Source organism: Struthio camelus, chromosome 37, assembly GCF_040807025.1.
Source record: "Struthio camelus isolate bStrCam1 chromosome 37, bStrCam1.hap1, whole genome shotgun sequence".
NCBI classification, from domain to species: domain Eukaryota; kingdom Metazoa; phylum Chordata; class Aves; order Struthioniformes; family Struthionidae; genus Struthio; species Struthio camelus.
In genome coordinates, this window is record NC_090978.1 from 617,177 (window position 1) to 626,972 (window position 9,796).

General features: G+C 68.5%; 2 protein-coding genes across 2 annotated transcripts; both read right to left on the reverse strand.

Moving 5' to 3' along the window:
* Nucleotides 1-168: 168 nt before the first annotated feature.
* LOC138063898 (uncharacterized) lies at nt 169-6,880 on the reverse strand. Its single transcript, XM_068924024.1, has 5 exons — nt 6,532-6,880; nt 4,085-4,223; nt 2,419-2,543; nt 2,286-2,338; nt 169-1,079 (listed from the first exon to the last, which is right to left on the reverse strand). The coding sequence occupies exons 1-5, from the start codon at nt 6,741-6,743 to the stop codon at nt 310-312; spliced, it is 1,299 nt and encodes a 432-aa protein (XP_068780125.1). The 5' UTR covers nt 6,744-6,880; the 3' UTR covers nt 169-309.
* On the reverse strand, nt 6,835-9,588 carry SNAPC2 (small nuclear RNA activating complex polypeptide 2). Its single transcript, XM_068924027.1, has 5 exons — nt 9,273-9,588; nt 8,364-8,483; nt 8,221-8,289; nt 7,924-8,089; nt 6,835-7,204 (listed from the first exon to the last, which is right to left on the reverse strand). The coding sequence occupies exons 1-5, from the start codon at nt 9,489-9,491 to the stop codon at nt 6,963-6,965; spliced, it is 816 nt and encodes a 271-aa protein (XP_068780128.1). The 5' UTR covers nt 9,492-9,588; the 3' UTR covers nt 6,835-6,962.
* Between the last annotated feature and the right edge of the window lie 208 nt (nt 9,589-9,796).

Consider the following 9,796-nt stretch of genomic DNA (forward strand, 5'->3'; position numbering starts at 1 on the left):
TGGGGGACAGATGGGGGACAGGGATGGCGGGCAGACGAGGACCGGGATGGGAGAGAGGAGGGGACCGGGATTGGGGACAGAGATGGAGGACAGCAGGGGGATGACGAGGGGCAAACGGGGTCTGGGGACGCGAGAGAGACGCGAACTGCGATGGGGGACCAGCAGGGGACGAGCACGGGGGACAGAAGCGGGATGAGGACGGGGGACAGGAGGCCACGCGGCTGGAGGGGACAGCAAGGGACGGAGCAAGAAGGGACCCTCATCCCGGCACCTCCATCACGCTCCGACGCCGGCTGCCTTCTCGGGACTTTATTCCTCCCTGTCCCCCTCCTCTCCCACCACCTCCCAGCGCTCCTCATCCAGCACCCGATAGTTACGGCGGCGATAAACGTCGGCGCCCAGCTCCCAGCTCCGCCGCGTCGCCTCGTAGAGGCCGCGCAGCACCGGCGGCAGCGGGGCGAAACCCCCGAGCCGCGCCAGCTCGGCGCAGTAAGCCCATTGCGCCGACCCCAGGCGGTGCAGGTGCCGCGGGTCGCCTCCGGCTTCGCCGTATCGCTCCAGCTCCTCCTGAGCTTCCCGCCGCAGCGTTTCGCCCGGCGGCAGGTTGCAAGCGCCCGCCAGCACCGCCAGGAAGAAGAGCACCTGGCAATGGAAGAAGGCGAAGGGGCAGATACGGCTGCAAAGACCCACCAGGGCCAACGTCGGGTGACACGGCGGCAGCATGTGCCGGTAGAGCGGCGTCACCGACCGCTCGGTCACCCGCAAGCCCAAAGCTTCGGCCGGCAGGAAGGGGAAGGAGTAAGCGTAACCCGTGCACAGCAGCAACGCGTCGGCCCGGCTGGCCGTGCCGTCGGCGAAGAGCACCTCGGCACCCCGTACGGCCCGTACCGGCGCCGCTTGGATCACTCCGGCCGGTAAACCCGGCACCGGCGGCGGCCGGTGGCTCAGGGTGACGCTGCGAGCCAACGGCGCCAGTTCCTGCGCCAGGTCCACGCCGGAGGGGCCGGCGCCCAGCAGCACCACGGAGAGGCCGGCGAAGGGCTCCGGGTGCCGGTACTCGTGGCTGTGCAGCACCTGGCCTGGAAGGGGGGTGGGGGGGGATGGCATCAGCGGGGACGGGGACACTGGGGACATGGACGTGCAGCAGGGATGGGGACTTTGGGGACAGGGACTTTGGGGACGGGGGGATGCAGCAGAGACGGGGACACTGGGGACGTGTGCAGGCAGCAGGGATGGGGACTTTGGGGACGTGGGGATGCAGCAGAGACGGGGACACTGGGGACGTGGGTGTGCAGCAGGGGTGGGGACACTGGGGACAGGGGGATGCAGGAGGGACGGGGACACTGGGGACATGGGCATGCAGCAGGGACGGGGACTTTGGGGATGGGGGGATGCAGCAGGGACGGGGACACTGGGGACATGGGCATGCAGCAGGACGGGGACACTGCGGACGGGGGGATGCAGCAGGGACGGGGACACTGGGGACATGGGCGTGCAGCAGGGATGGGGACTTTGGGGAGATAGGCGTGCAGCAGGAATGGGGACACTGGGGACGTGGGCGTGCAGCAGGGATGGGGACACTGGGGACGGGGGGATGCAGCAGGGATGGGGACATGGGGCCGGGGGGATGCAGCAGGGACAGAGTGATTGAGGATGTGGGGACGGGGGCATGCAGCAGGGACGGGGTCATTGGGGACATGGGGACGGGGGATGCAGCAGGGATGGGGACATGGGGATGGGGGGACGCAGCAGGGACAGGGACATGGGGACTTGGGATGCAGCAGGCATGGGGTCATTGGGGTCCTTGGGGACATGGGGATGGGGGACACACTAGGAACAGGGTTGTTGGGGACATGGGGACAGGGGATGCAACAGGGACGGGGTCATTGGGGACGTGGGGATGGGGATAGGGTCATCGGGCACATGGGGACAGAGTCAGGGGGACACAGGGACATGGTTGGGGCCAGGGCCCGAGGGGACATGGGGACATTAGGAAAAGGGTCAGTGAGATGCAGCAGGGATGGGGTTGGTGTCAATGGGGACATGGGGACCGGGGGGGGCACACGAGGACAGGGTCAGGGGGGCACAATGCGGACAGGGTCATTGGGGACATGGGGATCGGGGACAGGATTAACGGGGGACAGGGTCAGGGGGACGCAGGGACAGAGTGGGGGGGTTGCAGGGACACAGCGGCATTGGGGACGGGCATGGGGACACGATGGGGTCAGTAGGGCCAGCAGGGAGGAGGGGTCAAGGGGGACTGAAGTGACCGGAGGCGCTGTCACCTGTGAACGTGTCCAGCCCGGGGATGTCGGGCAGTATGGGGGTGGCATAGTGGCTGCAGAGAGAACGAGGGACATGGGAGGGGGTCCCGGCCGAGGCCACCGTCTCCATCCCCGTCCCCACGGCGGCTCCTACCCGGTGCAGACCATGACGGCGTCGAAGTGCTCGGTCTGCCGGCGGCCACCGGTCCCCAACCCGCGGGAGGTGACGGCCCAGCCGCCCTCCGGCGCCGGGCTCACGTCCTCCACGAGCTGCAGGAACTGGGGACGCGGCGGTGGGGGGGGAGTCAGGGTTGGGGACGGGGATATGGTGGGGGTCAAGGTCAAGGACAGGGACACGGAGGTCAGGGTTGGGGATGGGGACGTGGGGGGCAGCTGGGGATGGGGACATGGCGGGGGTCAGGGTTGGGGACGGGGACGGTGACACAGGGGAGTCAGGGTTGGGAACAGGGACATGAGGGGGCAGCCGGGGACGGTGACACGGTGGGGGTCAGGGTTGGGGACAGGGACATGAGGGGGCAGCCAGGGACGGGCACACGGCGGAGGTCAGGATTGGGGACGGGGACACAGGGGTCAGGGTTGCGGACAGTGACACAAGAGGGGTCAGGGTCGGGGATGGGGACGTAGCGGGCAGCCAGGGACGAGGACATGGGAGGAGGTCAGGGATGGGGACATGGGGGTCAGGGGCTGGGGACGGGGACGGTGACACGAGAGGGGTCAGGGTCGGGAATGGGGACACAGGGGCAGCTGGGGACGGGGACACGGTGGGGGTCAGGGTTGGGGACGGGGACACGGGGGCAGAGTCAGGGATGGGGACAGTGACATGGCGGGGGTCAGGGTCAGGGATGGGGACATGGGGGCAGCTGGGGACAGGGACATGAAGGGAGGTCAGGGTTAGGGACATGGGGGACAGCCAGGGGTGGGGACACAAGGAGGGGGTCAGGGTCGGGGACGGGGACATGGGGGGCAGCCAGGGCTGTGGGGCAGGGACGAAGACCCAGGGGGACGTGGCGGGGGTCAGGGATGCAGGAGGCAGAGCAGGGCCATGGGGCAGCGGGTCGCGCTATGGGGCAGGGCTGAGCAGTGGGCCCTCAGGGAGTGGATGGGGGCCATGCCGTGGGGCAGGGGGCTGCGCCATGGGGCAGGGGGGTGAGCCATGGGGCTGGGACAAGCTGTGGGCCCATGGAGAGCAGATAAGGGCCATGCTGTGGGGCAGGGGGCCGAGCCGAGGGCCTTTGGGGAGCAGATGGGGGCTGTGCCATGGGGCAGAGAGCTGCGCAGTGGGGCTGGGGGCCGCGTCGTGGGGCTGGGACAAGCCGTGGGCCTGCAAGGAGTGGACAGGGGCCATGCCGTGGGGCAAGGGGCTGAGCTGTGGGGCAGAGACAAGCCACGGGCCCTTGGGGAATGGATGGAAGCCGTGCCGTGGGGCAGGGGGCCATGCCGTGGGGCAGGACTGAGCTGTGGGCCCTCAGGAAGTGGCTGGGGGGTGAACCATGGGGATAGGGGTTGAGCTGTGGGGCAGGGGGCCGAGCTGCGGGCCCTCGGGGAGCAGACAGGGGCCACGCCATGGGGCAGGGGGCCAAGCCGTGGGCCCTCAGGGAGCAGACGGAAGCCGCACCGTGGGGCAGGGGGCTGTGCTGTGGGGCAGGGCTACACCGAGGGCCCTTGGGGAGCAGATGGGGGCCACACCGTGGGGCAGGGGGCTGCGCTGTGGGGCTGAGCCGAGCTGCAGGCCTGCAGGGAGCGGATGGGGATGGTGCCGTGGGGCAGGGGGCCGCGCCATGGGGCAGGGGGCAGCTCACGCGGATGTGTGGGAGGACACCGGAGGCAGCGGCGTAGCGCTCCAGGTAAGCCAACACATCACTGTGGGGCAGGAAGGAGGGCAGGTCCGCATCGAAGGGGAAGTCGGGGAAGGCCATCACCTCCTTGGGCAGGTTGGTCCTGGGGAGGTAGTGGGGTGAGACACGGCCTCAGCCCCACGGTGAGGTGAGGTAGGTCCTTAGGGTGGTCCCAGACCCACAGTGAGGTGAGGTGGGGCCTTGGGCTGGTCCCAGACCCACAGTGAGGTGAGGTGGGGTCTTGGGGTAGGTCCTAGACCCACAGAAAGGCAACACAGGTCCTTGGGGTGATCCCAGCCCCATAGAAAGATGAGATGGGTCCTTGGGGTGGTCCTAGACCTACAGAAAGGTGAGGTGGGGCTTTGGAGTAGGTCCTAGACCCACAGAAAGGCAACACAGGTCCTTGGGGTGGTTCCAGACCCATAGAAAGGTGGGGTGGGACCTTGGGGTGGTTCAAACCCCACAGCAAGGTGAGGTGGGTCCTTAGGGTGGCCCCAGATCCATGGGGACGTGAAGTGGGGCGTTGGGGTGGTCCTAGATCCACGGTGAGGTGAGGTGAGGCCTGAGGCTGGTCCTAGATGCATAGAAAGGTAGGATGGGTCCTTGGGGTGGCCCCAGACCCACAGCAAGGTGAGGTGGGGCTGTCGGGGTAGGTCCTAGACCTACAGAAAGGCGATATGGCTCCTTGAGGTGATCCCAGACCCACAGAAAGGTGACATGTGTCCTTGGGGTGGCCCCAGACCCATAGAAAGGTGAGGTGGGGCCTTGGGGTGGCCCCAGACCCATAGAAAGGCAACACGGGTCCTTGGGGTGGTTCCAGACCCATGATGAGGTGAGATTATTCCTTGGGGTGGCCCCAGACCCATAGAAAAGTGAGGTGGGGCCTTGGGGTGGTCCTAGACCTACAGAAAGGTGAGGTGGGGCCTTGGGCTGGCCCTAGACCCACAGAAAGGCAACATGGGTCCTTGAGGTGGCCCCAGACCCACAGTGAGGTCAGGGGGCCGTTGGGTAGGTCCTAAACCCACAGCAAGGTGAGAAGGGTCCTTGGGGCTGTCCTAGACCCACAACCAGGTAAGGTGGGGCCTTGGGGCGGCCTCAGACCCATAGAAAGGTGAGAATGGTCCTTGGGGTGGTCCTAGACCCACAGCAAGGTGAGGTGGGTTGTTAGGGTGGGTCCAGCCCCACGGCAAGGTGACATGGGTCCTTGGGGTGGCTCCAGTCCCCTGGTGAGGCAAGAGGGCTCCCCAGGGTGGCCCCGGACCCACGGCAGGGTGAGGACAGTCCCCAAAGTGGCCCCAGCCCTGCTGTGGGGTTAGAGGGGTGGCTCCAGCCCTGTGGGGTGAGAGAGGGGTCCGTGGGGCAACCCCAGCCCCATAGTGGAGTGAGAGGTCTGTGGGGCAGCTCCAGCCCCATACCAGGTGGAGAGGGGTCTGTGGGGCAACCCCAGCCCCACAGCCGAGTGAGAGCTCCATGGAGCAATCCCAGCCCCACAGTGAGCCGAGAAGGGTCCATGGGGCAACCCCAGCCCCATAGTGGAGTGTGAAAGGTCTCCATGGAGCAACCCCAGCCCCATAACAGGCCAAGAGGGGTCCACGAAGCAACCCCAGCCCCATAGCAGAGTGAGAGAGGTCCATGGGGTAACCCTAGCCCCATAGCAGAAAGAGCTAGAGCTCCACGGGGCCGTTCCAGCCCCATAGTGGAGAGGGGTCCATGGAGCAACTCCAGCCACACAGCGGAGTGAGAAGGATCCATGGGGCAATCCCAGCCCCATTGCAGAGCGAGAGGGCTCCATGGAGCAACCCTGGCCCCATAGAGGTCCAAGAAGGCTCCGTGGGGCAAACCCAACCCTAAGCGGAGTGAGAAGGATCTATGAAGCAACCCCAGCCCCATAGCAGAGTAAGAAGGATCAATAGGGGTAACCCCAGCCCCATAGTGGAGTGAGAAGGATCCATGAAGCAACCCCAGCCCCATAGCGGTCCAAGAGGGCTCCATGGGGCAATCCCAGCCCCACAGCAGTCCAAGAGGGCTCCATGGGGCAACCCCAGTCCCATAGCTGTCCGAGAGGGCTCCATGGGGCAACCCCAGTCCCATAGCAGTCCGAGAGGGCTCCGTGGGGCCACCCCAGTCCTATAATGGTCCAAGAAGGCTCCGTGGGGCAACCCCAGCCCCATAACGGTCCAAGAAAGGTCCGTGGGGCAACCCCAGCCCCATAGCGGTCTGAGAGGTCTCCATGGGGCAACCCCAGCCCTATAGCGGTCCAAGAGAGCTCCGTGGGGCAACCCCAGCCCCATAGCGGAGTGAGAAGGGTCCATGGAGCAACCCCAGCCCCATAGCAGTCCCAGAGGACTCCACGAGGCCACCCCAGCCCCATACCGCCCCGAGACCCCCCCCCCCACCCCCCCCGAACTCACCGCAAATGCCGATAGAGGGCGGCGCGGGGGGGAGCGCCGGGAGCCGGCGACCCCTCCGCGTACACCCAGGTACCCCCCAAACGATCGCCGGCCTCCAAGACCACGGGCGCTTCGAAAGCCACCGGCCGGGCCAACAGATGCCGAGCCGCGCACAAGCCCGCCGCCCCGGCTCCCACCACGACCACCCGCTGCCGCCGCCGCTCCGCCGCCATGGTGGCCTCGGCGTCGCCGCTCCGCCGCGGACTTCGGCACCGGCACGGATCGTCGCCGCCGCCGGAATAAACAAACTCGGAATAAACAAACTCAGGCGCCCAAGTTTTTAATCCGACCGCGAGCGCTTCCCGCTGGCGGCAGGGAAGGTTTTCGGGATAAAGGAAAAACCCGGCAAGCGGCCGGCAAACGCGGGAGGACCGTCAGGCACGGCGGTCTGTTCAAGCCGACGAGCCGGTTCGATCCGTCGCTGGCGGCCGGCTCAGCAAACGTAACGGGACGAGGAAAAGGTTGAGGGGACAAACGCCGAGTCCTCGCCAATCGTTTCGGGAAAGGCCGGCGGGAGAGCGGGGGGACGTCAGCTCGCTGTAAGCGTCGCGTAGGTGACGCCGTAAAGCGCCGCCGTCCAAACCGGCCACCTCGGCCGGCAAGGAGGTCAAGAGGGCCAGCAGCACGGCTGACTCTGCGGGCAACGGCGACGGTGACGGAAACGGAGGAGACGCCGCGTCCCCCCTTCCGTCGCCGAGACCCCTTACCCCGGCAGTGCGCGAAGCGACTGTAGCCCCCGGCTGCTCTGCTCCCTTCCGTCACTGAGACCTCCTACCCCAGTGGCGTGCGAAGCGCCTGTAGCCCCCTTCCGCCACTGAGACCCCCTACCCTGACAGCGTGCGAAGCGCCTGTAGCCCCCTTCTGTCACCGATGCCCCCTTCTGTCACCGACACCCCCTACCCCAGCAGCACGGAAAGTGCCTGTAGCCTCTGTCCACTCTGCTCCCTTTCGTCGTCGACACCCCCTACCCCGACGGCGCGCAAAGCGCCTGTAGCCCGTCCGCTCTGCTCCCTTCTGTCATTGAGACACCCTACCCCGACAGCACCAGAAGCGCCTGTAGCCCCCCTCCGCTCTGCTCCCTTCTGTTGTTGAGACCCCCTATCCCGACGGCACGAGAAGAGCCTGTAGTCCCCTCCCGTCGCCGACACCCGCTACCCCAACGGCGAGCGAAGCGCCTGTAGCCTCTGTCTGCTCTGCTCCCTCCCGTCGTCGAGACCCCCTACCCCAGCAGCACAGGAAGTGCCTGTAGCCCCCGTCCGCTCCACCCTCCTTTCCATCGCCAACATCCCCTACCCCGGCGGCATGGGAAGCGCCTGTATCCCCTGTCCGCTCCGCCTGACCGCCACGACTCACCACCGGGGGACAACTCGGGGGTTTTGCCACCCCGGGCCAACAGCGACAGGTATCCGTAGACCTTCTCGAAGTCGACGGTGAAACGTTCGGCGCCGGCCTCCGGGTTTGGCCGCGGCGGGACGGAGCGTAGCAGGCTCAGCGGCTCGGCTGCCGCGACGGTGAGCACCTGCCAGGACGGCGGGAGGTGGCCGGGAACTTTTGGCGTGTCGTAACCCACCTCGGTGGCCGCGACGGTGGCCGTCCCCGTGTCCCCCCCGCCACCACCCCGGCCAAACGTTGTCCTCGAGCCGCCGTTACCTGTGAAAACGCCGCTGACGTCGCCTCCTCCAGCTGCTCCGAGAGCTTCTCGGCGAGGTCCGTCCATACCTGCGGAGGCGGAGAGAGGTGACGCCGGGTGGCGGGGACACCGGTGGGGACAAGGGGAACCCCCCCGGACGCACCTCGATGGGGGCCGGGATTTCGGCTCGCCGCCGGCGCTGCTCCTCCAGCCACTGGCGGTACTGGGTCTGCACGGCCTCGCGTGCCACCCGGCCCTTCAGGTGTGACACGAAGGCGGCGATCTGCGGAGGGGACGATGGTGGGTCCTGGATGCCTGGGTCCCCCTGCCCCCCCCGGGGACCCAGGCATCTGGGCACCCCTGCTCCCCTCTCCCCAGGACCCAGGTGTCCGGGTCCCCCCAGGGACCCAGGCATCCGGGCACCCCCGTTCCCCCCACCCCGGGGACCCTGGCATCCGGGCACCCCCGTTTCCCTTTCCCAGGGACCCAGGCGTCCAGGACCCCTGTTCCGTCCCCCAGGGACCCAGGCATCCGGGCACCCCTATTTCCCTCCCCCGCTGTCCCTCCGGGGACCCAGGCATCCGGGCACCCCCACTCCCCCCATCCCCAGGCGTCCGGGCACCCCCGTTTCCCCCCCTTCCCAGGGACCCAGGCGTCCGGGCACCCCCGTTCCCCCCCTCCAGGGACCCAGGTGTCTGGGCACCCTCGTTCCCCCCCTCCCCAGGGACCCAGGCGTCCGGGAGCCCCTGTTCCCCCTCCTTCCCCGGGGACCCAGGCGTCCGGGAGCCCCTGTTCCCCCCCCCCTCCCCGGGGACCCAGGCGTCCGGGAGCCCCCTTCCCCTCCCCCGCTGTCTCTCTGGGGACCCAGGCGTCCGGGCACCCCCGTTTCCCGCTCCCCAGGGACCCAGGCGTCCGGGATCCTCCCCCCCCCCCCCGCTGTCTCCCAGGGACCCAGGCGTCCGGGCACCCCCCCCTCCGCCCAAGGATCCAGGCGTCCGGGCGCCCCCGTTCCTCCCCACCAGGGACCCAGGCGTCCGAGCACCCCCGTTCCCCCTCCCCCCCCATCCCCAACCTCCTCCTCGCTCCGCCGGGGCAGCCGCTCCCGCAACCGCCGCGGCTCCAGCTCGGTGGTGCCGAGCGCCGCCTGAGCCCGCAGGGCCCCGAGCAGCGCCCGCTTCTCCCGCGCCGACCAAGCGGCCCGCGGAGGCTCCGCCGCCGCCGCCGCCGCCGCCCCGCCGGGGCCCGTCGCGTAGCGCGCCGGGGCCAAGCGGGTCCGCAGCGGCGGCTTCATGGCGAACACCGGCACCGGGCTCCCTCCGGCGCCGGCCGATTGCGTCACTCGCAGCGCGCCAGGCCGCGCGGCATGCTGGGAGCCGTAGTCCCACCCCCGCCTCCAAGCGCTGCGTGCGTCACTCGCAGCGCGCCAGGCCGCGCGGCATGCTGGGAGCCGTAGTCCCACCCCCGCCTCCAAGCGCTGCGTGCGTCACTCGCAGCGCGCCCGGAACTCCGCCCCCGGGGCACGCTGGGAGTTGTAGTTCCAGCGCTGCTCCCCTCCCTCCTTGCTGGACTCAGGCGTCCGGGAGGTTTGGCCCATAT

Excerpts from the sequence above, each read along its gene's own strand:
- SNAPC2 (XM_068924027.1), bottom strand. The coding sequence starts at position 9,491 with ATGAAGCCGCCGCTGCGGACCCGCTTGGCCCCGGCGCGCTACGCGACG. Across the intron at positions 8,290-8,363 it reads AAATCCCGGCCCCCATCGAG|GTATGGACGGACCTCGCCGA; the intron begins GTGCGTCCGGGG and ends CCGCCTCCGCAG. Across the intron at positions 8,090-8,220 it reads CGTCAGCGGCGTTTTCACAG|GTGCTCACCGTCGCGGCAGC; the intron begins GTAACGGCGGCT and ends CCGTCCTGGCAG.
- LOC138063898 (XM_068924024.1), bottom strand. The coding sequence starts at position 6,743 with ATGGCGGCGGAGCGGCGGCGGCAGCGGGTGGTCGTGGTGGGAGCCGGG. Across the intron at positions 4,224-6,531 it reads GCCCTCTATCGGCATTTGCG|GACCAACCTGCCCAAGGAGG; the intron begins GTGAGTTCGGGG and ends CTACCTCCCCAG. Across the intron at positions 1,080-2,285 it reads CGGGCTGGACACGTTCACAG|GCCAGGTGCTGCACAGCCAC; the intron begins GTGACAGCGCCT and ends CCCCCCTTCCAG.